At 43.4% G+C, this 27,250-nt stretch overlaps 4 protein-coding genes across 7 annotated transcripts; 2 read left to right on the top strand and 2 right to left on the bottom strand.

Annotated features, from left to right (window-relative positions):
- Positions 1-8: 8 nt before the first annotated feature.
- bcl6ab (BCL6A transcription repressor b) lies at positions 9-5,888 on the top strand. Of its 3 annotated transcripts, none has more exons than XM_035633040.2 (9): positions 9-167; positions 1,907-2,078; positions 2,274-2,495; positions 2,587-3,450; positions 3,536-3,663; positions 3,844-4,011; positions 4,113-4,243; positions 4,341-4,478; positions 4,566-5,888. In XM_035633040.2, exons 1-9 carry the CDS (start codon positions 137-139, stop codon positions 4,695-4,697), a joined length of 1,986 nt encoding a protein of 661 aa, XP_035488933.2. In that variant the 5' UTR covers positions 9-136; the 3' UTR covers positions 4,698-5,888. The 3 variants fall into 3 exon arrangements, with proteins under 3 accessions (XP_035488933.2, XP_035488934.2, XP_035488936.2); XM_035633041.2 differs by lacking the exon at positions 9-167 and adding an exon at positions 199-1,553; XM_035633043.2 differs by lacking the exon at positions 9-167 and adding an exon at positions 199-1,582.
- Positions 5,889-6,727: 839 nt separating this feature from the next.
- On the bottom strand, positions 6,728-12,196 carry cmpk (cytidylate kinase). The gene is made up of 6 exons (XM_035633048.2): positions 11,923-12,196; positions 10,264-10,410; positions 9,509-9,661; positions 9,314-9,390; positions 8,909-9,005; positions 6,728-7,191 (listed from the first exon to the last, which is right to left on the bottom strand). Exons 1-6 carry the CDS (start codon positions 12,064-12,066, stop codon positions 7,150-7,152), a joined length of 660 nt encoding a protein of 219 aa, XP_035488941.1. The 5' UTR covers positions 12,067-12,196; the 3' UTR covers positions 6,728-7,149.
- A 108-nt stretch (positions 12,197-12,304) lies between these two features.
- fam78ba (family with sequence similarity 78 member Ba) lies at positions 12,305-16,210 on the top strand. Its single transcript, XM_035633046.2, has 3 exons — positions 12,305-13,571; positions 13,968-14,247; positions 14,836-16,210. Exons 1-3 carry the CDS (start codon positions 13,237-13,239, stop codon positions 15,076-15,078), a joined length of 858 nt encoding a protein of 285 aa, XP_035488939.1. The 5' UTR covers positions 12,305-13,236; the 3' UTR covers positions 15,079-16,210.
- A 528-nt stretch (positions 16,211-16,738) lies between these two features.
- Positions 16,739-26,667, bottom strand: slc35a3b (solute carrier family 35 member A3b). Of its 2 annotated transcripts, none has more exons than XM_035633044.2 (8): positions 26,267-26,667; positions 21,531-21,777; positions 21,296-21,450; positions 20,678-20,800; positions 20,149-20,323; positions 18,573-18,691; positions 18,326-18,459; positions 16,739-17,851 (listed from the first exon to the last, which is right to left on the bottom strand). In XM_035633044.2, the coding sequence occupies exons 2-8, from the start codon at positions 21,733-21,735 to the stop codon at positions 17,743-17,745; spliced, it is 1,020 nt and encodes a 339-aa protein (XP_035488937.1). In that variant the 5' UTR covers positions 21,736-21,777; positions 26,267-26,667; the 3' UTR covers positions 16,739-17,742. The 2 variants fall into 2 exon arrangements, with proteins under 2 accessions (XP_035488937.1, XP_035488938.1); XM_035633045.2 differs by lacking the exon at positions 26,267-26,667 and adding an exon at positions 25,672-26,219.
- Between the last annotated feature and the right edge of the window lie 583 nt (positions 26,668-27,250).

The raw sequence follows: 27,250 nt of genomic DNA, 5'->3' as shown, positions 1-27,250 counted from the left end.
GCGGACGGCGCGGGGGTGAAAGGAGGCGCATGGCGGCGCCGGGCTCCCCCGCCCCGGGGACGGTGGTACGGTCCTCTGTTAAATTTCCGAGAATTGAGCTCCCGTGTTTCTTAGAACTGGATTCTCAGAACTGGATATGCACAGAGTTTCGAGGAAACTTTTACAAGGTGACATTTTTTTTTCTTCCTTCCCATTTTCTCAGCACTGGGTCAGAAGTCATAGTGGAGTGGAGCAGATGGCCGCGCGGCTGCGGCCTGGGCTGGACGGGGCAGGACGGGTGTTTAGCTTTCAGAACTTTTAAAAATGATTCGTGATTTGTTCGACCTAGAAGTGTTCAAGTAGCAAGTAGCATTTGACAGCTGCGCGTCAGTGTTCGTTCCGCGTGTCAGGCGGAAGCGCGCCTCCGGCGTGTGCGCTTTGATTTGGCTGAACTGTGCCACTTATTCCTCCGAGTGTTGTGGCGAGGCGGAGACGCGCTGCGCTCACCTCCGGTGTCGAGCGACGAACTGGGGCCTGTTGTGTTCACTGGAGATCTTATGCTTCGTGTTCTCGACGTTCATGTCGGGAAAGCGGGGCACGTGTGCGGCCGAGGTGGCGCGACAGGACCGGTCGGTCCGGTTCGCGGCTCAGGTTCTCGTCTGCGCATTTCTCCGTCGACGAGCAACAACGCCTCCACTTCGCGGAGTGTCCGCGAACGCGCATTGGCGAAGGCGCGTTCGACATGAGCCCGAGTCGAGCGGCAAAGTCGCGAAAGACTTTTCACATTTCTTAAAGAACAATTAAAGTGCGGGGCAGTCGAGGACACCAGAGTCCCCCCCCCCCAAATCCTCTCAAACTCGGCCGGACCTGCGCCGGCCTGCTCGCTGGCTCGCGGCCGAAGTTGCGCAGCGAAGCAACTAATCACTTCACTATATCACATCCGACCAGGGCTCCGTTCAGTCCCGACGTCCGCGGCTCGCACACGACCGGAGGGGCCGGGGGCCGGGGGGCCGGGGCCAGTGGGAGCCGTGTTCATGGGTTAAACGGGACGGGTTCGTGCTTACGCGAGGGGAACAGGAAACCTCGCTGTGTACTGGCAACCTAATCTGCGCAGCCAGGACGGAATGTGCTCGACGTCGAACACGTTTACAACTGCAGGCTGCAGGCTGCCAGCGCCTGGCCCGCTGCCTCTCAGGCAGGCGGCTGGAAAAACGGACAGACTCCACTCGCTCCGTCAGCCCTGCACCGCTGCGGTAGTTTTCACAGTAGTTCGTAAATAAACAAATAAATACATTTTAATCGGGGTTTTTTTGTATTTGTTGTGAACCGCAAAATTGATGATAAACTTTGTCCCGAGTTTTTAAATAACTCGCTTGGAGAAAAAAAAGCCATATTGTTCAAAAAACAAATAGAGACGCGAGGCACGACTCTGTCAGCACCCTCTTCCCTTTCTGCTGGCGGTGGCGCCACCTTGTGACCGAACACGGTCAAGACACTTTGGGTTTCAAAAACCTGTTGCTGTTCGACCCTGACGACAGGAGGAGGAGGCTTGTTGTAGAGAAGCACATGAGCTGGTGACCTATTAATAATAAGAATCTAGTGTGTGAGTGTGCATAGTTGGCTGGTGTGGGATTTTTTAAAAATTTGAATGGATTTCGTTTTTCCTCGCTGTCCCATAAACCTTATCTCTAATGTTGTCTGAATGCTTTGGGTTTTGATTTCTTTATTGTACATTTATTATTATTATTATTATTATTTGATGGTGAAGTGATGTAACATAACACGTAGTGGAGTTTGATATTAGTTCCACTATACACACAATGTTATTTTGGTGTGTACATCTCAAATGTGCCTTTATTTTGCTGGGGGTAACAGATAATATAATAATTCACACATTATCCATGATTTTTTTCCCCCCCTGGTTCAGATTGCGACAGCATGGCCACGACTGCAGATGGCTGTATTCAATTCACGCGACATGCAGGCGACGTCCTGCTCAACTTTAACCGCCTCCGCAGCAGGAACCTCCTGACCGATGTCACCATACAGGTGGACGGGCAGCATTTCCGCGCTCACAAGGCCATCTTGGTGGCCTGCAGGTACGCACCATCATGGAGTTCAACAGCATGAATACCTATATATGTTTGTTTTTTTTCTTCAGCCTGTCCAATCAAGAACTAGAATTATGCGATATTTCATTCAATTGAGTTTGCTGAACCATCCTGGAACTGATCCACAGTTGTGTAATCTTATCTTTACAGATGATAAAACACGTTACTTTTGCTCTCTTACAGTGGCCTCTTTTATTCCGTGTTCATGGACACAGACAATGCAGACCTCGGAGCCATCAGCTTAGACCCCAAAGTGGACCCCATGGGTTTCTCCATCCTGCTGGATTTCATGTACACGTCCTGTCTTAACCTTAAGGACAGTTTGGTTCTGGTCACCATGAACACAGCCATCTATCTACAGATGGAACACGTGGTCGACACCTGCCACAGGTTCATCAAGTCCAGGTAAAAGACAGCTGATAATGTGATAGGACTCATTCTCTTGTCTTGGTAAAAATTGAGGGAAACTGACTTGGAGTTGAATATGTTTTCATAGGCATCAGTCTCAGAACATGCAGACGAGTGAGGTACACACCAACTCACCCCATCTTGCTGAGGAGATCCCTGCTGTGACGCCCGTCGCTGATAAAGAATCAGACTTTAGGTACAACCACACGTCAACCACATCCCCTCTCCAGGAGTGCCAGGGCAGCATCCCCAATGTTTTCAGGGGTATCAACACATCTGGCTCCTATCATGTCTACGGAGACGTTCATGTCCCTGCTGGGAAGCTGGAAGGCTCCCTCCCCAGAGGTGGGTCTTTGCCCCAAAAACGATGCTCGCAGGTACCCATCACCAACATGGCTCACAGTGGCTCCACCACCATCATCTCCCACTTGGTGCCATCACACCCCGGTTGCCCCGCCTCTATCATCCAACCAGCAGGAGTCCATGGGAGCCATCACGGACCTGCTGCTCCCATGGAGGAGGAAAACATCCAGCACCCGCCAACCAGCTTCCTGAGGTTGTGTCCGGGCTTCAGCAAAGGCGTGATTTGTAGTCCTCAAAGCCCGCTCAGATCTGACTGCCAGCCGAACTCGCCCACCGAGTCGAGCAGCAGCAGAAATGCAGCCCTGAGCCTCAAACAGACCCCAGACTGCCCGAAAGACACCAAGGCGCGCAACTGGAAGAAGTACAAGTTCATTGTCATGAATCAAACCCCCGACGAAAATGACAAAGAGTCTCAGGGAGGCAACGCAGAAGCCACATCCATGCCCCCTATGCCGAGCCCCTGCAGGAGTGTCGGAGCAGGCGGGGACAGCGGGGTCCAGTCAGACGAGGGGGCCAGCGAACACAGAGAAGACAGCCCCCAGTCTCAGTGTGTTGACAGCTGCATCAGCAGTACCTGCAGCAGCATCAGGTAAAACTACACGGACAATACAATAAAATTAGACCCGCCATAAGTTTTGTGAAATATAACTTTGTTGTCTTCATCCTGTGTGCAGCCACCGCAGATGCTCCTCCTGTGGCTGTGACAGCCCTCAGGGCACTGAGATGGGTCACCTTTCTCCTGACTCATACAGCAGAGACGACACTACCAAACTACACTTAGAGTTCTCCCCCTCCAGCTGTGGTAAGAGCAAACCTAAAGTGACATACTATTGTGCCAATATATAGAGTATATACACAGTGGAGTCCACTTTCTCAGATAGAGAAAATATTTGGATGGATAAAAATAAACAAATAACTTGGAAGGGTTATTTATGAGTAAAAAAAATGCCCTGAGGTTTTTACTTAATACTTCTTTCCACAGAAAACAACACCTACTTCTGCAACGGTTGTGACTTCAAGTTCACAGATGAAGATTCCCTCAGAGACCACATGGTGCAGGTCCACAGTGACAAGCCATACAAGTGTGACTGCTGCCAGGCAGCATTCCGCTACAAAGGCAACCTGGCCAGCCACAAGACCGTTCATACTGGTGAGTAATAATGTTCGTAAGGTCATTATGTCCTTTTTTGAATTTTTGTAGATGTATGACTGTGTAATTCATTGCACCGCCATGCTGATCTTATCTTCCAGGAGCCAAACCGTACCACTGCAACATCTGTGGTGCTCAGTTTAACCGACCAGCCAACCTCAAAACTCATACCCGGATCCACTCGGGAGAAAAGCCATACAAGTGTGAGACGTGCGGTTCCCGATTTGTCCAGGTAAGAACAGAAAAAACAGCCACATTTCCATTCAAGCTTTGCATGTGTCATGTGTCTTTATGTATTTAATTTTTTTTGTTGTTAATTTTCCCTCCAGGTGGCCCACCTTCGTGCCCATGTGTTAATCCACACAGGAGAGAAGCCGTACCCTTGTGAGATCTGTGGAACACACTTCCGCCACCTTCAGACGCTCAAGAGCCACATGCGCATTCACACCGGAGAGAAGCCTTATCATGTAAGCCGACTTATCCTCGTCGTCTCCTCAGTTGGACTTCCTATGTGCAAACTGATTCAACTTTTAATTTGTTTCCTTTTTCCGCAGTGTGAAAAATGTGACCTCCACTTCAGACACAAGAGTCAGCTGAGGCTTCACCTCCGGCAGAAGCACGGTGCGGTCACAAACACCAAGGCTCAGTATCGCAGGACTCCCAGCAACATGGTGAACTCCTGCTGAGCCTGCTACTGTCCTCCGATGTCTTTTTATTCATGTTTTTGCATTGGCCACCATGTTGTCACGGGATGTTTTTTTCTTTTTCTAAATACAGATAAACATGGATACATATATATGCATTTGTAAATGATGCACAACACTTGGTGTAAGCTCTTCAGTATTTGGTAGCTCTTGGTGTAAGATTGTAGAAGTTCATGCTTCCGTTGTGAATGTGTAACAACAGAATACACATTTTGAATGTGAATCTGAGCAGGATTTTCTGTATTTTGCAAATCACTTAAGTGAATGTCAGCCTTGAAGGACAGTCCTCTCCCTCACTGGGATTGAGAATCACTGTTACAGTTTTGCTTTTGATTATTGGTATGAATTTCCCCCGATAATGTGGTCACAGTTTATGCAGTTATTTTCATTAGTCTATTTTTGTAAATAAGATAATATATATTTCCAGATTGCCATCTGCTGGCAGAGTACAAGTATATTTATGTTATGTTTGTTCGTGTCACGCACAGTGAGCCTCACTGATCGTCAATATCACAAGGGCTTGTTATTTTGCAATTTATAAAATTGCAATGTGCATATTTTTCCCCCAATCATTTCTAGGCTCTTGTTCGTATTTTGCACATAACCATAATGCTGTGATCCATATATTTTCATACTTTTCATATATTTCTACTTAAAATGTTTTGGACCTGTTGAAAATGTCCAGCACCTGCTAAATTCTTATTTATAGTCTGTTTTTTTTCATTTTGGTGCTGCAGTGATCCAGTGTCGCCAAGGGATCATTAAAGATTGTATTTTAACCAACCTTATGTATTATAGTGCACTTATATGTATCAGTGTATTCATAGTGTCTTACGTTCACACTTTTCTTTTGTCAGACTAACCATTAATGCATTTTCAGTTTGGTAATACAGAAGCCTCGGTAGATATAAGCTGCTTTTTTGATGCATTTGCCATTTTGCATTTGGTACTTTGCCCTGTTGTTATTTGTATGCATGTCAGGTACTGTTGTTATGAAATCTGTTGTACATAGCTCATAAGATACAGATACACCAGGCCTCAAGCTAAAATGCTCAGGAATATTAGTAATATGTCAGCAAGTGTCTTTGCAACTGCTAATTGTATAATAAGAATATATACATATATATGTATATATGAAATGAAAATAAAATGTATATTATGTAGAACACAGCATTTGCAACGGCATTGTTCATTGTTTCCAACTGAATTTTAAAGTATTTGTGTAAATATCATGGAGGCTTAACCTTCTCTCTGGCTCCCCCTGCTGTACATTCTGATGGATCATCATTAATTCTCCCACAGATAAAACTAACCTGACATGATGGTTCCGTTAGCAGAACAATTGGCCTATATTTGTGTAAAGGGAATTGGGACACATTCTACAGAAGACAAAAGATGACTAGTTTACCAATAATTAAATGTAGAGCAATGGAATGTACAAAAAAGGTATTAGAAACAATAATAAATGCATTATAAATATGTAAATACCCAGTGAAGTAAACACAATATTATTTACTTAGGTGTTGTCAAAGATATATATATATATATTTAAATATATTTCTGCATTTTTTTTATAATTAATTCTCAATTAGCCACATTTATTTGTATTTTTGATTATGTCTGTATTTATTGATTATTTATAATTTACTACTTTAATCAAACAAAGCAAGTTAAGAATTTGTTTGCTTATTTGACGTTTCATCATCTGTAAATTGAACTTACTGGAAATTGAAAACAAAAATACAAAACCGCTTCAAATTGAACAGCGACATCAAGCGCCATCTGCTGGACAATCAGGCAGAAAGCTAACACTGCATGTGGTTTTGTAAATTCTTGTGCAGAAATTAATTTGATAAAGCGCTTGACTACAGCACAAAACTTATATAGTAAAATATGCAGGGAAGAATAACTACACCGCAAACTGTATAGCTCAGCGAAATGAAAGGAAAATAACGCAATTTCTTCCCCAATTCTTTATCTTTATCCTTGTTCCTTGAAGAAGATACAGTGCAGATTGGACATTGTGTTCCTTTATTATCTATGCTTTCTCTGAATTATGACTACTCCTAGGATTCATGGCCATGATGAAGCACATCAGTACTGTGTTTTTGACAAAAAAAGTGTTTCTCTAAGATAACAATACATTTTGTTCCTATTCAAACGCCTCGGACTATGATGAAAGATAGTGATACTTCTGCATGTGAACTAGTTGATCACAAGTAGCTGCTAGGCGTGTCCACTTCTCACTCACACCAATACATATTGTACACACACTCACAAAGAGTGCAGCAAATATAAAAGACATGTAAAACAAAAAATAAGTAACCAAAGTAACAGGTCTTATGAATGGACATAATATAATAGTGTACTTGCAGTGGATAAAAGGAAAAAAAACATAAAAGGTAAATGAATGTTGTTGGCAGCGGGCGATGACTCAATCATCTTTGTCTAGGATGGCTTTCACATCAGCAAACACCTGGAAGAGAAAAACAAGGAACTCTCACTCAACAGGAAACAAACATAGGACTGTCTGTCAGCTCCAGCACAGTAATTTCAATAAATAATCCGAGGGCTGCACATATTTCAACTCAGCTGGAATCTGTACATGAGGTGACACTAAGAAACAGCTTCCAACAGGGAAAAACACCAGCAGTTTCAATGTTGAAATCTGTAAAGCTGCAAAAGAATGTTTTTTTGTTGTTGATGAATTGTTAAGATCATGAAATCTCTGACAGTTTCCCAGAGTTCAAGGTGAGGTCTATAGATTGATGGTTATGTGCTGCGATTACTAACTAACAATTACCTTTATTAGCAATTAATCATCTGATTATTTTCTAAATGTTTTAATTTATGTGAACTGGGAGAAAATGTCTTTCTCAGTTTTTCAGAGTCTAAGGCCATGTCTTGTTTTGTCTGACCAACAGTCCAAGAACCTGAGAGATTCTGTTTTTGACATAAAACAAAGAAAAAAGGATATTTATTTTAATTTGAGATGAATGAAGAGCAAAAGTGGATAGCAGCAAAATATAAAATATAAATCTATCTTAAACTTGATTTAAGGTGAGCGAAGAAAAAGAGCCTTCTGGTGTCAAAAAGTCTGACACCACGGGCAGATGCAATGTGTCTTTTTCTGATGAAAAACGATTGACTCTCCATTTTAAAAGATACGTTTTTCTGTTAAGGTGTTTTTTAAGTGTATCTAGTGGACAACAGATGAAAACTTCTGCTCAAACATGCAGCGTATTCCCTTCTGCATGACTCATGGCTGCTGAGCCTGAACAAGCCCTTTCCTCCTCTTATTTGCCTTTAAAGACTTTGTTGGCAAATAGAATAAAATTCCTGATTAGAGTTTGACCCTGAATGTGGTACTGATCGAAACCCTCAAATGTACAATCTAACAAACTTGTGTTGTTTCTATTTTTCTTCTTCTTTAATCAAATCCTTCATGTAAACCCCTTCAGTACTGCAGTTCGTGTAGAACTGCTTTAAGCTGCACAAGAAGCTGAGTTGCTGGGAAAACTAACTTCTGCTTGCTTTTAAAATCGGACTTTCTACATTGTCTACGCCTTTTTCCGTGAAGAAATGTTGAAGCTGAGGAAGTGGAATGATGAAGTTTCGTCACGCTGATTGAAGGATCTCTCAGGCAGTCACACTCAGCGGTGGTGGTTTTCATTTGCTTATTTAACTTCCGTAATCCAAATGTCCCTGCAGGAATCCACTGGTGCTGTTCATACACTGAACAAAATTATAAACGCAACACTTTTGTTTTTGCCCCCATTTTTCATGAGCTGAACTCAAAGATCTAAGACTTTTTCTATTTACACAAAAGACTTATTCCTCTCAAATATTGTTCACAAATCTGTCTAAATCTGTGTTAGTGAGCACTTCTCCTTTGCCGAGATAATCCATCCACCTCACAGGGGTGGCATATCAAGATGCTGATAAGCCAGCATGATTATTGCACAGGTGTTCCTTAGGCTGGCCACAATAGTGTGTTAGTGAGCCCAAGTGCTCACTAACACAGATTTGTGTAAAATATTTGAGAGAAATAAGCCTTTTGTGTACATAGAAAAAGTCTTAGATCTTTGAGTTCAGCTCATGAAAAATGGGGGCAAAAAACAAAAGTGTTGCGTTCATAATTTTGTTCAGTGTAGATGCTCCATTCACATTTCCCTACATATTAATATACTCACCTCATCCACGGAACGAGAGGCGTCTACGGTGCACACCTTGCCGTGTTTCTCATACAGTTCAATGATTGGTCGTGTAGACTGTAGGTAAGTTTGGATTCTGCATCAAAGAAGAAAAATCCTGGTAATCGGGGTCAGATTACACAGGGGACTCTCAGGGAGACACAAATTAGGTCAAAAGCACACGTGCAGGTATCTGACAGTCAGTGAAATGGGTCAGAGAAATCTATACTGATCCGATATGTTTGGTGTACTTTGTTACAGACAGAAAGAAATCGGTACACGAGATTGATCGGTAAAAGCAGCAGCGACTAAGCTCGTTAAAAAACCAAAGTACACTATCAAATCTGGGATTCAATGGCGATAAGGTCTGAAGTCACGTATTTTGCTTGTGATTCAGGACTGTACCTTTTCTCCAGGCTTTCTCTGTTGTCATCGGAGCGTCCACTGCTCTTGCCCCTTTCTAGACATCTGTCGATGCAGACCTGTGCACAATGGAGATTGTGTCCTCAGTGTAAAATGGCTCCTCGTATATCAGCTCAGCACTTTGTATGTAGCAAAAACAGCTAAAGGGGTTGCAACTTTCTAGTTTCCAAGACCCACCTCATTGCTGCAGTCGAAGAAAAGCACAAATTTGACGTCAGCTTTGCCGTCCATGACGGTGTTCCACCCCTGAAGGTTGTCCTCGTTGCGGGGGAATCCGTCGATGAGGAAACGGAACTTTTTCGCGTCCTTCTGCATCGTCTCTTCCATCGCCTTAAGGAACAGGAACAGAATGAACTTAGGTCTAAATGTGAATTCTTGTAAACAGTTAATTCTACAAAAAACAAATCAGAACCTTACTTCAGACCGACCATTAAAAAGGGAAATTATACACAAGTTCTATTCAGTGTACTTTACTTTGTGCTAAGCAGTGTGTGTGTTGTCTGTCCGAGCAATAACTTTTAATCCAATTTGGATTCAATTTAGCAAATTGGTTGAGAATAGGTGTTAGCCAGTGTTACTTGGCTCCCACAGTAGGTCTATCCAATTGCGCCCGGAGGCAGTTTTGGTCTGTGTTCGTTGGTAACACCTCTTGGAAATCGAAAATGAACCAAGAGGTCCCAGACTAATACTCAAATGCTTACTAGTCCGGCTACGCCAGGCTACAACGTAACAGCATTGGATTGAAATGTACAATATATATACATTGAAAGCACATAGACATACATATACAATTGAAATTCAGTAACAGATTATATTAAGAAACATTTACACATGTAAATATCAGGTGTGGCATCTTTGAGTGGATTTCTAGTCTGGCATTGGAAAAAGTTTCAAAACCAACCTAGTGTATCAATGCAGTATTTGTCACATACCTTCCTGAGTAAGTTGATGGTGATCTCCACAGGGACAATTTTGCCCTCCTTGATGAAGTTGGCGATGAGCTGTCCAAACTCTGACCCTTCTCTCGCTCGCTCTGCTCTCAGCAAGTCTCCAGCTGACAGATGTGTGTAGCTGTAGTTCTGAAAGACAAATATGAAAAGTTGACCTCATGTGGAAAAGAAAAAACTAAAACAAAGCAGCAAGTTAGTCATCGAGTGAATTTCAGGTGAGGCGAAAGTAACAGTCAAGTCTTATAAAAGGTTGGCACACATTTTCTATTAAAACTAAAACTCCACAGAGAAGAGGAGAGCTTTTACACACAGGCCAAACCCTGGTTTACAAGCCAGGAAAAGTCCGTCCCTGTGAACAGAATGAAAAGAGCCTCTGTGCACAGCTGCCACTCAGGACTAACCACCATACTTGAAGCGGAGCAGCCAACACCCATGAACATCCGTGAACGGTAGTAGTTATCAAGTCTCACTTATAAAAGTTCTGTTTGAGTAAAACACACACACACACACACACACACACACACACACACACACTAGAGCAGCAGCTTCATGAGCATTCATGACTTCCTCTTTCAGAAAAACAGAACAAAACAGAATTCTTACATTACACTGATTTAGCTGACGCTTTTGTCCTAAGCGACTTACGGTAATTCAACCATTCAACCATGAAGAGAGTACATAAACATGTATGACTTCCGGTTCTCCTCTAAGACGAACAAGTGTTAAACTTTATGTGCTGCCATACCAGCTGGCGTTGGCATAAATGAGCTATAAAAAGTACTAAATATCTAACTCGTGAGGACACCTCCCCGCCTTACAACTGACAGCTGAATGACACTGTTTGTCACACGCTGATCTTGACTTGTGTCTCAATGTCTATAAAAACACAAGGAGCCGAGGAACTGCAAATGATCAGTGAACACGCGATGCAGCGGCTGCATCCCTGCAGAAACACACTGAACACACAACGAAAACAAAGAAAACAAAAGTGCCACGTAGAGACCAACAGTAATCTGCAGGGTAAAGCATGCTGGGTATTTATCCGGCACACCTACATGGGAGAGGGCTGATCAGCAGACAGATGTCACTGTGTGTGTGTGTGTGTGTGTGTGTGTGTGTGTGTGTGTGTTAACATGTGTGGATGTTATGCACACTGACCATTACACAACTGCACAGATAAGTCGGTGATAAGGTTACATCACAAGGGGGACGTCAACCGGGCATCTCCTGCGGGCTGTTTGTACTGCTGGCCAGCAGCATTTCCATTCGAGCTCTTATTTACACAGGCAAACTAATCGAGCACTGCGTTGGGTTTATACTTGTGCTTCGTCGATTCAGCTGTCGGTTATAAGTCGTGGATATTGTATTAGTACCCTTGTAGCTCGCTAAACGCCAACACCGGCGAGTATGGCAGCACACACAGTGTACACAATGTGTGCTAACTAGCTAGCTGGGTAACACTCGATCATCTTAGAGGACAACCGGAAGTGAGGGGAATCTCGACATTACCTCGTAAAAAGGCGCGCGTGTGATCAACGGGCACCATCAAAATGCACCAGACACCACTCACACCACGACGCGCGCACTCCTAACAACAACAGTCGATCGATTTAATTGTCGTTTCGTCGGCATCTGTCGTACCTCCACGATCTTGGCGCACTGGGTCCCTTTGCCGGCGCCAGGCCCGCCCAGCACGAACACAACCTGCGGCCTCATCATCAGCGACACCCGGTACAACAAGCTCGGCAGCCTCTGAGACACACCACCGATCAAACGGCCGATCATAAACCACCAGCCACCAGCTGCGGACGTGAACCCAGCGGGGTCGGACGGTGGCGCGGGGGGTGGACGGGCAGAAACAATGAGCCGAGCTGACCGGCGAATGCGTGTCGGTGGGAAAGGGGGAGGTCGCAGAGCCGAACGACACTTCCGCTGTTGACTTCGGCGACCAATGGGCCCGTCGCAGAGGCGTGACGCAGGCTGTAGTCACGCCCACTCGAGCTTGTTATTTCTTTTTTTTTTTTTTTTTTTTTTTTTTTCCCAACGCAGGGGCCGGGTGACGCCCCTCCCCTGCCTCTCCAGCATCAGCACCTCCAAACCGAACAGGGCGACCCGCGGCTGGAGGAGGATGCTCTCCGCTCCGTGATGCTCGCAGGCTCCGGGAGACACGGCAATGGGGCGACCGACCGAGGGACGCCGGGGCGCACTCAATGTTTTCGGCACGTTTATGCTGCCTCGCTGCCTCCATTCATGATGCACCATTCATGCATCCCCAAGAATGGAAGCACACGGCGAGGAAAACATTAAAACCGCCAGTTATAGCCCCGCTGCCTCGCCTTGACAGGACACACCGTAAGCTCATTGGACGAGGCGTCTTTTCATGTAGGTCAAAGTGATGGAGGGACCGATTTTGTGTTTTGAGGGCGCCGCGCGAATGTAGGGCTGATACGGGAAAGCCGAGGCAGACAAAAGGCATCCAGCCCCCCTCCTCTGTTGCACCTGGCTGCCCTGTCGCCGCTTGACATGACAGCGCAGAGCCCGGAGCAGAGCAGCAGGATCAGGGGGCACCGACATGCAGCCGGACGTGTAGACGCGACACGGAGCAGTGGAGCCTCCGGAAGCGCGGCGGAGCAGCAGCAGCCCAGGGGAGGCCGGATTGTAGAAAGTGGGGACGAGCGCCAAGGGCAGTGCGGCAGTCAGCAGGCAGACCGGGGGGAGGAGGCTGCGGAGATCTGTGATACTTCCCCCCCCCTTGTCCCCACTGCGCTCTCACTTCCATACACCATCACACCCTGAAAATATGATGGTGAACGCGTTTATGTTTGCTCAATGGTGACTGTGATACTCCCCATTCTCCTCTCTCCCTCTTTCCCCTTTCCTCCAACTATCAGTGATGATGGGCAATTGAAAGATTAGATCTGCTCTTCAGGCAAGGGTGGAACCTGGAGGGGACTGATGTGCATACTGGCCAGGTACCATTTGCTCCCTTCTTCTCTGGTTTTGCTCATTTTGCTTGTCGCCTGCACTATGGGCTGTATTCAGAGCATTGCATGCAAGCCCCGCATCAGACGGGAGAACATTGTGGTGTACGAGGTGTCAGCCTCTATTGACCAGTGTCCCACCATCATTGAGGAGAACTCACCGATCGTGCTCCGTTACAAGACGCCTTACTTCAGGGCCTCAGCGGGAGTTGTGATGCCACCAGTGCCCCGTAATGAAACCTGGGTTGTGGGCTGGATCCAAGCCTGCACCCAGATGGAGTTCTACAACACCTATGGTGATATTGGAATGTAAGTGTAAAGAAAACACAGACAGACTTGGTGTGTCTGTGGAGATTCTCATTCATGCAGGTCAGAGTTTATCCGAAAGGGCGTTGAATCAGGAGCAACTGGACTTTGTTGTAGATTCTTGAAGACGTGATTCAAGTCCAGTTGCTCCTGATTCAATGCCCTTTTGGACAACAGACTTTAAATTTTGTTCAGCGTGTGTGTGTCTAAGTAAGTATGTGTTTAGATGAGCTCGCCTCTGCCTGTAAGGGTCAGGATTTACTGACTGAGAAACATAGCTAACCAGCGTTTTCCTCACGCAAAACACCGACAGTATTGTAGATTGCAGCTCTGCACCCGCCATCTGTCAAAAAAAGCCTCTCATCCTCTCACTCTGTCCTCCTCTGTCCACTGCCACAGGTCCAGCTGGGAGTTACCAGAGCTGCGAGAGGGTCGGGTCAAGGCCATCAGTGACTCAGATGGCGTCAGCTACCCCTGGTACGGCAACACCACCGAGACGGTCACTCTCACCGGCCCCACGTCCAAACCGTCCCGCCTGACTGTCGGCATGAACGACAACTTCTACCCGAGCGTGACCTGGGCAGTCCCCATCAGCAACAGCAACACGCCCATGCTGACCCATATCACCAGGGACCAGAGCTTCATCACATGGCTGGTGGCCATGAACTCTGTCACTAAGGTGGGACAAAAACACACCTGAGAAAAAACTAAACAAAAGTTTGTTCCCACATGCATGACACTCATATCTTGATCATTTTCAGCAACCACAGTGCAACAAATACATTGTGTCAGTTTGAATGTAGAGCACTGGCTATAGCCTACAACTTAACCTGCTCTTACATTACAAATTGACTGGTTGTGATGCTTCTATGGGGGGGGGTTTTCTACTGTCTTTGTAAAGCTTTATATAATTTTAAGGCTAATGCAGGTACGTTTTGTTTGTCTTCCGTTAATAAAGAAAAGACAATACTTGTCTTTTTTTGTGCTTTGAGTGTTGAAATGAGTGTTCAGGGGTGAGAGAACTGGCATTTAAATTCCTCTCAGTCAAATGTTCCACTGTGTCACTTAAAATCAAATGACTATTGAGAAATGTGAAGTAATAGACCATTTATTTGGATGGACATTAACTACTTATATATAAGCAGTAAAGGACATTCAGTTGTCCTTTAACTAAACACTGTTGTATTGAAAATAGATTGGATCATGTATACACATACATACACTACAGGGCATATTCACATATAATGATCCTGCTCTTCTCTTCCAGGAGCGGATCGTGTTGCAGACGGTGCGGTGGCGGATGCGGGTGGACATAGCTGTGGATCCAGACATGCCTCTGGGCTCTCGGGCTTCATTGATGGGTCGTTCCTATCAGGAGCAACCGCACATCCTCAACTACCAGGAGCCCATTCCTCCCAATGCGTTGGGGAGGCCAAACGCCAATGATGCCCAAGTGCTTATGTGGAGGCCACGGAGAGGGGCCCCACTAGTAGTCATACCGCCAAAATAAGAGGGTCAAGAGGCTACACGGGCAAAAGTCGAATTGTTCCCTTTTGCAGAAAAGGGGTGATGAAGTTGATTGAAATCTTTCAAAGAAGAACTTATGGTTTCCCTGTGCTCAAGGCGCCAGTGGATCAAGAGATTTAAGTGGACCGTTAAAACAAGCCAGAGCGGATATAACATGTTGGGCCTGACACAGAATGGCATCAGGAAAAAAAAGTCTACAATGAAATAGTGTCATGGGCCCAGAGTTGCATCAAGGCTTGTTTGGCCACTGACAAGTTTTGGACTACGCTGAAAAGTTATGTCTGCCTTTCAGTGTAGAAGGAACACTGTTTTTAGACGTACCACAGAGGTATTAGTCCACAACCAGAACTGCATCCTGCATCCTTATGTAGATTTTATTGCATGAGAGATTGAGAGACATGATAACTGTCCTTGAGAAGTTTAAGAATAGCATTTGTTTTTGATTTTTTATATAACTTGATACATGAAGACATTTTGATTGAAAAGTCAGCCAATAAACCCTTCAACGGGTTAAACCTTGTTAGCGCCAATCAAGGCCTTCAGAACACTCATTACCAGAGTTATAGGATGTATTCAGAACATTTAAGAGACAAAAGTATTATATTATTATATATGGAACTTTTTAGGTTAAGATTAAAGTCATAAATCAATCAGATTGTATTAGGTGCACCCACTTGGCATAAAAGTCTGGAAGAAAGACAAATCTGCTGTAGTTGCCACTTGAGTTTTGCTAATACACCAAACTTATGCACAGACACATTTTCAAGCCTCTGTAGTGCAGCTGATATCGTATTCAGATGGGTGACAAACCATCAGAGAGATGAGCTGGACCTGTTGCCACATCAAATAAACAATGTCAGCTATGCTTTCAGTAAGTGTGTGTAAATGACTTGGAATAGTGCCATATACAGCAAATTCAAAACAAGAGGGTGATTGCAGTCACGGCACACATCATATATCATAGCTGGGATGATCTCAGTACAAGGGTAGGTTTGATGTGGTGATCAGGTCATGTTGCACTACAAAGTAACATGAATCTTCCTACAATCAGGGAATCTAAATGTACTCCTAAGTTAATAGTTTCCTTGATGTGGAATTAAACATGACTGAATTTATTGATTTTGGATGAGTGCCATTTTTTAAAAACACTGGTTGTATGAGGTCATACCAAAATATCTCTTGAGGTTTCTTCAGTTAATCGGGGACGGAAGCTTTTCTGTGACACGTCTGTGGTCCATCCAGTGGCTCATCCTGGGCTCAGTCCAAGCCTCTGACCGCCACTCCACACACAAATCACATGATTCATCCTCCATCTGTGCTTCTCTCCAGGTTCACGCCTTACCTTTCCATCTGCCTGCTCATTTCCTCCCCACTTGTCCACCTCAAAACACACACACACACACACACACACACACACACACACACACACACACACACACACACACACACACACACACACACACACACACACACACACACACACACACACACACACACACACACACACACACACACACACACACACACACACACACACACACACACACACACACACACACACACACATTTCCATACTAAAGTTAATCTGATATCCAACACCACACAATGATGATGAAAGAAACTGTGAGAAAAACTGGCAAAAATAATTTGTTAATCCAGCTAAAATCAGTTTTTATCTGTCTGGGCCATTGTTAAATAAAAAAAACCGAAACAACGTATGTTACTATCATGTGAAATACACAGAGGTTATAATAATTCAGTGGGTCCATATTTATCACTGCACCGCTGCTCTTTCAGCCATCTGTTGCTATAGAGACTGCTTTGATTTTGAGTGCACTGCTACTGGAAAAAAAACCTGTTCAAAATATTCATGGGTGTGACTACATCTGTGTGCATGCATTAGCGTGTGTGTGCACAATTTATCCAATCATTTCTCTTTGAAGTAAGAAAAACCATCAAGGCAGAGTTGGTTGCTTTAGCATAAACAATTACCTTAATTTATGCACTTGTTCTTACACAAAGACCTTGATTTTGCATTTAAATAACAGCAGAATGAGTCTCAGACTGTGAGCAGCAAGGTCAAAACAGTCCCATCCCATCTTATCTCATATAAAAAAGGACATTCAGCATCTTTGAACAGAGGCAACCCCCCCTCCTCTGGAATGAAGAGCAAGTCAGCTCTTCATTCCACCACTAGGTGGAAGCTCTGTCAAGGATTCTTCTCTTTTGGTGACAGGCCCATTCAACTCCCTTTTCATTTTGTAAATACAGTATAATTTTACCCACATTATATAACAGGCACAACTGAAATATTGAATGATGAAATGTAAATTTCCAAACACCCACATGGCCATGGGCTCCTTGTCCCTTTGTACTGCATGCACAGTGTGTTCTCACATGTCAGACAAAACACATCATGAAAGAAAATGGATTGTACATTATTGACCCTAACTTTAGTGCAAAGTAGTATTTTCCCAGAGGCTTGATGGGACACATTCACACCCAACAACCTCTGCTCGTCGTTGATTGGAGGTGTCAGGTTGGATCACCTCCACAGTTCCAACATCCCTACTTTCCAAATGCCACAACTTGCTGCCACAGCTCGTGGAGCTCCACTCCACTTCCTGCATGGTGACTTGTCCTCCGGTCAGGTCGGACAGTTCTCTATCTTGATGGTGCCAACACTGGCAGATTTGTGCGGGTAACTGTACAGAATGGTGGCAGCCATTACCAGCATTGTGCCTAAGAAAAATACACTGAGAGGAGGACAAGAAGAAAGAAGAGAGAAAAATAAAGAGGCATTCAAATTTAGATCAATGAACAAACAACTGTGCTCACAATGACAATGCTTACACAAACTTCATGGTGTTTAGGTTTGCAGTATTGGACAATTTGAATTTTGATATAATGATGGTGCTTAAGATATCACTAGCTATCCTGAAGGAAACCTCAATGTCTTGAGCATTGTGAAAAATTCTAATGATTTCTCTCAAAACCACACATGCAAACCATGGTGGTTCCAGAGGAAACGTGAGGGATCACCAAAGTCAGTAGGATTTATCTTCTGGGCACAATCAATGCTAAAAATCCTTACCAATTGATTCAATAGTTGTGGAGTGGCCAAATAACCAACTGACAGACATCGCTATCCTGAGAAGCCACGTACGCCACGAGTGTGGCTAAAAACAAATGAAGAAATAAAGTGTGTATGTGAGCATGCTTGCATTTACCCAGTGGGATTAAAGTCGTCTAACAGGAAATATGAAATAAGAGCAGACACGATGATGGACAGAGAAGTGGCAAATCCTTTGAGGATGTTGTCTGCATATTTAATGACCACGGCTATGACCAGCCCGCCCAGAGCCTGCACAAGGAGAAAACATTTTTAGAGTAGTCTGCAATGCGGAGAAAAAGGGAGACAAACCTGTACACCAACAAGTATCATTTTTTTATTGATAAGAGATGTGATTAGCAAACCTGTAAGACGACAACGGTGCAGGTTATAGTGTTGTAGCCCTGAAATATTCCTGACTGTCTCACTCTCTGGCCATCGTACATTATCATTCCTACGAAGCCAAATACAAAGCTGAACAAACCTGGAAGAGACAAGCAGAATCAGAGGTGAATATTTTGTTGGAATTTTTAAGTTTGAAAAATCTATCAATCCACCATTCAAACATAATTGAACTATTCAAACATGACAATGAAGGAAAAGATTGTTGTCATTAACTCGCAAACAACTTTACAAGAACGTTTTTTGCTTTTTTTGAGCGACTAAATGGCAGCCACGTGAAAACTGTCTCCCCTCTTGTAACATCGAACAAATATTATGCCTTTGAATTTCAGTGTGACAGGAAACGCAGTGACATTGACACACCTAACGTTGGCTAACTACTCTCCCACCTTTATAAATGTAAGGACTTTAAAATCTCCAGCATAAAAGCCGCCTCTCTTAAAAACCATAACGAGGTCACCTTTGTGACATGGCTCCTATTAAAGTATCTCCAGCGACCACAGGAAGACAGACAGATAACGCATGATCTGGCCTGGAGATAAATCATTATTATAGTTTATTATAGTGATTACTGACATGGCCGTGCCATGAAGACCGGATGCTATTCATTTATCAAGTTGTATGTATGTTATAGTCCCTGTCCCTCCCCTCTCTATCCGACCTCTGAAAAATAAGCTTTAAATAATTTCAGAGTGAGTCTTTGCTATTTTTTTAACCCTTCCAACAATTTCTTTTGCCTCAGTGTGGAGTGATGAGGTGTGTTTTGTGCTGATTTATGAAGGGCTGCATTTAGTGTGTGTGTACAAGCTTTCAGAAGGAAGAGAAACAGGACAAGATGAGGAGGGTAACAGAAAGAGAGAAGGTGATGGAGATGAGCGGGATGGAGCAGTTACTGTCCTCTGTGCCCAGGAGAGGAGCAGCACTGTGTCTCTGTGGCTCTTTCAACACAAACTGACCACTGACCACAACTGAATTAATATAATTTCTATAATTTCAATGAAGTTTTTTGTTTTTTGCATTTTCAGCCTTTATTTATAGGACAGAGACTAGTTGGGGACGACAGGCAGCACCTGCGGCCGCTGCAAGTGACTCAATCAGTCCTCAAGCAGCTCATTTATTTTTAATAAACTTTGGCAGGAGGAACAACTGAGGCGTCAAAGAAAGAGATGCAGATTAGGAGCTGAGAAAAAATAGCACCGACGACACATGTGAAAAGAAGCTGCTTGAAAAATTGTTTTCTAAGATAAGATAAAGGAGATAAACTAATAATTTATAATAGTAACCTAAGATTTCTTTATATCATTTATATAATTAGGAGGTAATGACCTAAAATCAATCAAAAATGAGGATAATCATTATGTTTGAGTCACAAACACACCACATAATTCTGTGGGTGGGAGAGGGGGATGGGTGAAGATGAGCACCTGTATAACACAGCTTGACTTAACTCTATTCTATATGATCTCTCATACGCACACACAATTGATCCAGTCTCCACACCCTTCGCCTCTACCAAAAATCAAGGTCACGGTCACTCACCCAGCTGTATGTTACGGACCCACACGCTCTGCTTAGTCTCCTTCAGGATTTTTTCAAAGTAAACTCCAGCAAAGCCACTGGAAACACAGGCCATCAGCACAGACATCAGTCCCACAAACTGAGAGCCTGCCGTCAGGATCTTCTGCTCCTCGGTACCTTCAGACTCAGTGGGCCACTACGGAGGTTAAAACATCAGGTCAAAACTAAGACTGCAAGCACATGTCATATCTGACTAAAAAAACTGATCATTGAATGATGTCATATTCGTCAGCATCAACAGTACAACACTTTTGTAGTAATAATAATAATAATAATAATAATAATAAATTGCATTTAGCTTTCTATAGTTAGTATTTGTGATACTTCTACCTCTTTCCTGATGCTGCTACTGTTACAAGCGAATTTCCCCGGCGTGGGATTGATAAAGAACGACCTTATCTTATCTCATATCTAACACTAAAAAAATCATACAGCAGCTACACGTGTTTGCTTGTAAACTTCACAGTGTCAGTGTCTGCTAGTACAGTACCTGCACTAGAGTGACTCCAGCCATGAGGAAGAGCAGGGAGAGCCACTGGTAGATGCCCAACCTCTTCCCCAGCATGGAGACAGAGAATAGTGCCGTGGTCAGGATCTTCAACTGGTACGTGACCTTGGCGGAGCACGGCACAAACAACAATAAGAAGGCAGTCGGATATGTGAAAGTGATGAGAGAATATCATTCACATCAAAAATGATTCGAAGTAAATACATAAAGGTCACTATAAGGAGCTGTAATTTTCTTGTCTACTGTATGTGGACTCTGGATCACTCACTTCTAATGGAGGGTTTATTTGTTTGTTTTTTAAAGGTTGACACTGGGGTTTTCTATCCATAGGTATTTTTGTTAAATTCAAATAGGCTAATAATATGTATAGAGAACCTATAGAGAATACCTTCAATTATTGTTTTTTAATTAAAGCAACCACTTAGATATGTATATATGTATATATAAAATGTATGTAAAATTACTAGTAGAAGCGTGTAGCTTGAATTTCTCAGCTTGGAACATTTCAGCGAGTCCAAGACAACAACCAAACTGTACTAATATCAGTTAAATACACACACGCACACGCAGTGAACTTGAACCAGCACATTAATGTGTCACCTGATAGGTGGCTCCGTCCAGGTTGGATAAGGCAACATAGAGCAGATTGTTCTGCAGCGTGTAGATCCCTGCAGGGATGGCCAGCTTCATGGTCTCCATGGGTTTGTTCACAATCTCCTCCTTCAGCAGCTGGTTCATTGCCTGCACATTGAAATCTGCCAGAGACAGAGAGTGTGTTGTCAGCAACGTAACCCGGGGACCACCCACGGAGTGAGGTGAAACACAAGGCACTCACTACTCTCCTTGAAGACGAAGAGGGTGCAGGCGAGGACCTTGAGCACCTCCGCCGCCACCACAGCGGAGGAGGCCAGGTAGCGGGGGCCATCTTCCTTCAGGGTGCGGGAGTAGCGCATGGTGAGCACCAGCGAGGTGGTCTGCAACACCAGCACCCCCAGAGACACATACTTCAGCCTCCACGAGTGTGACGGGGACAAAACCATCGCCGAGGACTCCGTGTCAAAGTTAGCAGACAACAATGGAGTCTTGAGGAAAGACAGAAGGAGAAAGAGACAGAGTGAGGTTAAATCTGGGTCAGTCGGAGCTAGGAGACATGCCTTGATTCACAAATAGTAGATAGTACTGTACTTCAGAGATAGTGAGGGCAAACATGCCTTGATTCACAAATAGTAGATAGTACTGTACTTCAGAGATAGTGAGGGCAAACCTGCTCAAGCGTCACTGAGCAAGGAACTAACCTCTGCTTTGGCAATTCTGTGTGAAAGGAGAGCATGACAGATTCAGATTCAGAAAGAGTAAACCTCAGAGAGTCTGAAAAAGAGGGAGAGTGAGACTAGAAGGATTAGGACATCTGTTCTGTAGTTTGAGGGTAGTAGGCCCAGCCTGAGGCCGTGCTGGGCTTTACTGTGACCAGCCTGCAGGCCTGCAGCAACAGATACACAGACTAACCATAAAATTAATGTAGGAAAAGTAGGGACGGGGGCAAACCAGGTATTTGACAGCACAACTCGACACATGGCCAGGACAAGTTCCTACCTAGAAATTGAGTTTGTGCCAGATCATTAGATGGTTTTGTCGTCTTGTGCTGTGGCTGCAATTGCCATGAGATGGATTGAGCTAGAAATGTGAAAGTTGGACTAATAACTGGAAATTATGTGCAAATGATTCCACAGAAACATGAGCCTAGTCGGCCAGATGGTGGTGCTGTAAATGAATGCCCAATTTTGGAAAAGCCGACGCACTTCACACCCAAGTGGCAACCCACCGTGACGTCACCCATTGGTTTTGTGAACTGAAGAGTTTAGTTTTTGACCAGCGCCATCTTGGTTTTTTTTGGAACCAGATGAAGAAGCGGGGATGGACTTGACTGAGAGCTCGTCCACTCCACACCTGCAACCATGCACAGATTGGATAGTTCTAGCTGTCAACTAGCTGTATCCACACTCCAATGCATACTGTGCTTTATCCTCTATTTTACTCTGAATGAGACCATAATATACAAAATGAACACCATGCTGTATTGAAGAGGACTTGACACTAGAGATTGAGAGCACAAACTCCTCAGGAAAATGTTTACTGACTTTATAAACCTAGTGAGAATTAGAGTCATTTTCTCATAGACTTCTATAGAAACTGACTTATTTTTGCAACTAGTGGAGTCGCCCTCTGCTGGTCATTCTAGAGAAAACTGGCTCCAGACACTTCCACATTGGCTTCACTTTCCTGAACCGGTGACTGCGTCCATGTCCAGCTCAATACACTCTGATAAAATAAATAAATAAATAAATCTCTTGGACTAAAAAGTCCACCATGATGAACTAATAAGTAGTGGAAAAAATAACTGGAATACAATTGAGAATGCATGAAAGTTAAATTTTGCCCACATCTGAACGTAAAATTCTAACATTAGCAATTAAGATTGTTTGGGGAATACCAGTCAGCTTTATCAAACATAGGCAAACAATAATATAATAATCATACATGGGTTGTCGTTGATATGCTTGATTAGACTTCATTTATAAATGATGGTAGTCTTAAAATGTTTGTGTGTATGTGTGTATATATATATATATATATATGTACACACACACACACACACACACACACACACACACACAAGATTATTAACATGAATAAAGCAGCCAATATCTATTTTCTACAAAGATATAGTGGAGTGACGGAATCCTTTTGTAAGTTGTGTGTTAGCTCCTCTGTTATTTATATTGGTAGGCGGTGCAGGTTCAGGCCTGCGTTCATTCTACGGCTCCAGATGGACAGATTATTGGCTCTTTTCCATGCTGTGTCATCTCTCAGAGCACAAAGACTTTCGGGAAAACACCTGTCACCTATGTATCACAATGCTGTTAAACCAGAAACAACACGGCTACACACCCCTTTAATTTCTCACCATAGTGTATTCAAAACACTTTTATTCAAGTGTTTCTAATGACATTTACAGCTGCATTTTCCTAAAATAAAAAATGTTTGAACAATGTTTCATGACGTCAAAGGGTATAAGGCAAGAGTGCCCACTATCTCTGTAGTTATTCTTTTTAGTTACAGAATAATTATCATCGCATCAATATATACAAATAAAGAAGTGCAAAGTCAGTTCAGAAATGAAACTTTTCAGTGAAACAGGAAGTTTCATATCTTTGAATATAAAATCAATTAAAATTAAACTGTTATAGAAAAGACTATCAAAAATTAAGCCATGAATAGTTATTAGTTATCCTTGAACCACTGGCTTTAAAGGGACATATATATTTGGTAGACTCAGAGAGGATTTCACATTTACAGGATATATACCTGTCAATCTTTAATCATTATCCCAAAGACAGTAGATTGTTTTAATTAACACACTTCTTGTATTTGTATTTGTTTTTTTCTGTGGACAAAAGCAATTCATATCCTGACAAGCTCTCACTGTGGAACATTGGCACGACAGCAATGTGGAAAAGTCACATTTTACAATCGCTTGTATGTTACTACAAAATAAAATTTGATGAATATACATTTTAGTTCAAGTTGATTGATTGAGTGCAGGACCTTTACTTGTAAGGGAAAACATTTTACATTGTTGTGTCGATCTTATGCTTAACTAGACGATCTAAATACTTCTTCGTCACTGCTGAACAAAATCTCATCTGATCTGATCTATTAGCTTTAAGGGAGATACTAACAAGACAGCAGATTGTCTAGTTATTAATAACAAGCTACCTTGCATGATAAGGTTGGGTTGAGAGTAATGAGACAATTATAACCAGTTGATGCTGAACAGTACACCTGATTTGACCCCCACTCTCAAAACTCCTGGAAAGAGAAATCTGGATTTAATATTGACAATATAGACTCAATATTAACAATTGGTTTATGTTCACATTTTGAATTCTCTATTTCAAACCCCCCTGCTTATATTGCTTTTGTTGTGTTTGAACTAATTACTACTTCTATGGTCACTGTGTTAAGACAATGTACCTGGATTTCACATGATAGTTTTATTCCTTCCTATAATTACTGTGAAACATTAATTTCTTCACACAAAGTGCTGTAAATAACATGAGAGAGAATGTGTAAATCTGTTTTCACCTATGCCAGCATGCTAGGAGACAAAGTCGGAGCAGTTTCATAAAATGGTTGTACAATTTCTGCGTGAAGAATCCCTTTGCGAGTGAGAGGGTGGTTCACAAACCGCGGAGGCCCAAGGTGTGGTGTGTTCAACACACTGGCCTTCTTATGTAGCAGCTCGCCTTAGCAGAAGGGCCCTGGCTGCACAATCCCCCTCTCTGTGTGTGTGTGTGTATATATATGTGTGTGTGTGTGTGTGTGTGTGTGTGTGTGTGTGCCCAACACACTCCCCTCTCTCTCCTCACATTTCAGTTGCCAGCAAAGAACTCGCCTGTAAAATCATCTGCCGGAACTTACTCGAGGCAGCTGTGGGTATATTGCGCGTTTAGCGTCTTAATAAACAGCTGGCGGGTCAGTCATCACAAACTTATCCTGCAAAACCAATCATTGCTCGGATTTACAGAATTCTAGGCTCTAAGTCACGTAAGCATGGAATAAGCAGATACACAATGTACTGACGATCAGGGTGCATGGGGAACCTTCTTCATACATCACTCTGACTAACCTCTCTAATGTGATGACTGACACTGCTTTTCTTTGGTGAGTTGTCTGGTGGTAGTGATGATGATGATGATGAACAATTTATGTTCATATTTCGATTTCTTTATTTAAAAATCCCCCCCCCCCCCCCCTGCCTATATTGTTTGTTCGTTGTGTTTGTACTAATTACTTCCTCTTTTTTTTACTGTAAAAAAGAAAAGAAAAGAAAACCGGGAAAGAAAGGTGAAACCACGCCCACTTCCCTATGACGAAATCCTCGCCAGAAAGACCGAAGCCCCTCAGTTCCTCACCAATAGGTGCACGTGGTCCGTGCAGGTCAAGGAGGCCGGTGTCCTGCCCCTGTCCCACCTCCGGGGTGTTCGGGTGAAGAACAAGAAGGCCAAGGAAACTCAACACTCGTGAGATAGATAGATACAACTGCAAAGATGGCTCAGCTCTGAGCTGAAAGTTGACTCCGCTTAAACTTTTGCGAATGTGCAAAACAAAAAATAAAGACGAGACGCAACAAATCCGACAAAGCCACGCACCGGTCTGGTGACGTGGATCCGTGTCGTGACGTCGCGGCTGGTCGGGCTGCTCACTCCGATCGAGTCCGATCGGTTTGAAAGACCACTTCTGCAAATATTTGAACTTCGCGACGTTTACCAGGATGTGGATCCGTCGGAGGGATAACCAGCCGGCGCACGGGCGAGAGTGAATGACTGAACTAAAGCAACGAGAGTTTTTCTTTTCTTTTCTTTCCCAGCGACGAATGTAATTAGTCCGATTGATATTCGTTGCTGTCTGCAGCCCGAGCTCAGCGATCACTGATGTGTCTGCACACAGGACAACTCCGACGGGTTGAAATTGAAACTTTAACCAGAGACTGTCCCGATAGTAACTCACCTGTAGGACTGGAGCTCAGCTGAGGACGCGGGAGAAGACACTCGTTCGCCGGGTCGTCAGTCCTCCCTCTGTCGCTCTTCTCTCCGCGTATTAACATACCCATACAGTCAGAGACAGAGTCTCCTCAGAGGCTTCGACATAAACTCAGGGACGGAGACGTCGCGCCCCACTGTCGTCCCAACATGTGTGGACCACAGGAGTCTGCAGAGGTTTGCTGACACCTGTTGGAGGAGGGGAAAAAGGGAATATGCTGATTATCAGATCATCTAGAAGCCACTCAAGACAAACGGTGTATTCAATTTTACCATTCCCAAACGAAAAAGATCATGTTATTAGAGTCTGTGTCTACCAATAAGAATCAAAAGACAATCGTCATCAAAAAACTTTCACCAATATGTCACTGCAATCTGTTACAAAAGAGAAGAAAAAAAATCAACAACAACAACCCTCCAATGTTTTTATGTTAGGCTGCATGTGACGTTGATGTGATAATAAAGTTTTATACTATATATTTTTATCTTCATTTATGTAATTCAGCTTGTGCTCATTCTGAGTGAATTCCACGTCCACAGATCTACAATTCTACCTGGATCCAGAACCAATCTAACACTGCTATTTATTATTCGCATGCTGTTTTAATATGAAACTCAGTATGTGGAACCTTTAAATCAACAATATGTTTACATATTGGATATAAGATTTTAAATTGACCTTAATAAATAACCTTTCTCTCATCTCATTAGTTTGAACAACTCAGTGTTGGTACGACTGTTGTTTTACATCTTATTAAAAATAAAGTTTGAACAAAATGCTTTAAATTAAATCAATACATTGCTGATTCGTTTGTTGTTTTATGAGACATTTGGGAAACTAAATGCTCCCATTAAGCTGAGGAGTGTCGGCAGGTTTGGGGATGAGTATGATTGAGGGACGGTAGGTGGCGCTGTGGTTCACATTGACTTTACACTTGACTTGTAAATGTGA

This window comes from Scophthalmus maximus, chromosome 5 (genome assembly GCF_022379125.1).
Source record: "Scophthalmus maximus strain ysfricsl-2021 chromosome 5, ASM2237912v1, whole genome shotgun sequence".
In the NCBI taxonomy this organism is placed as follows: Eukaryota; Metazoa; Chordata; class Actinopteri; order Pleuronectiformes; family Scophthalmidae; genus Scophthalmus; species Scophthalmus maximus.
The sequence above is the reverse complement of the archived record's forward strand: the minus strand, read 5'-3'. Positions and strand labels throughout refer to the sequence as shown.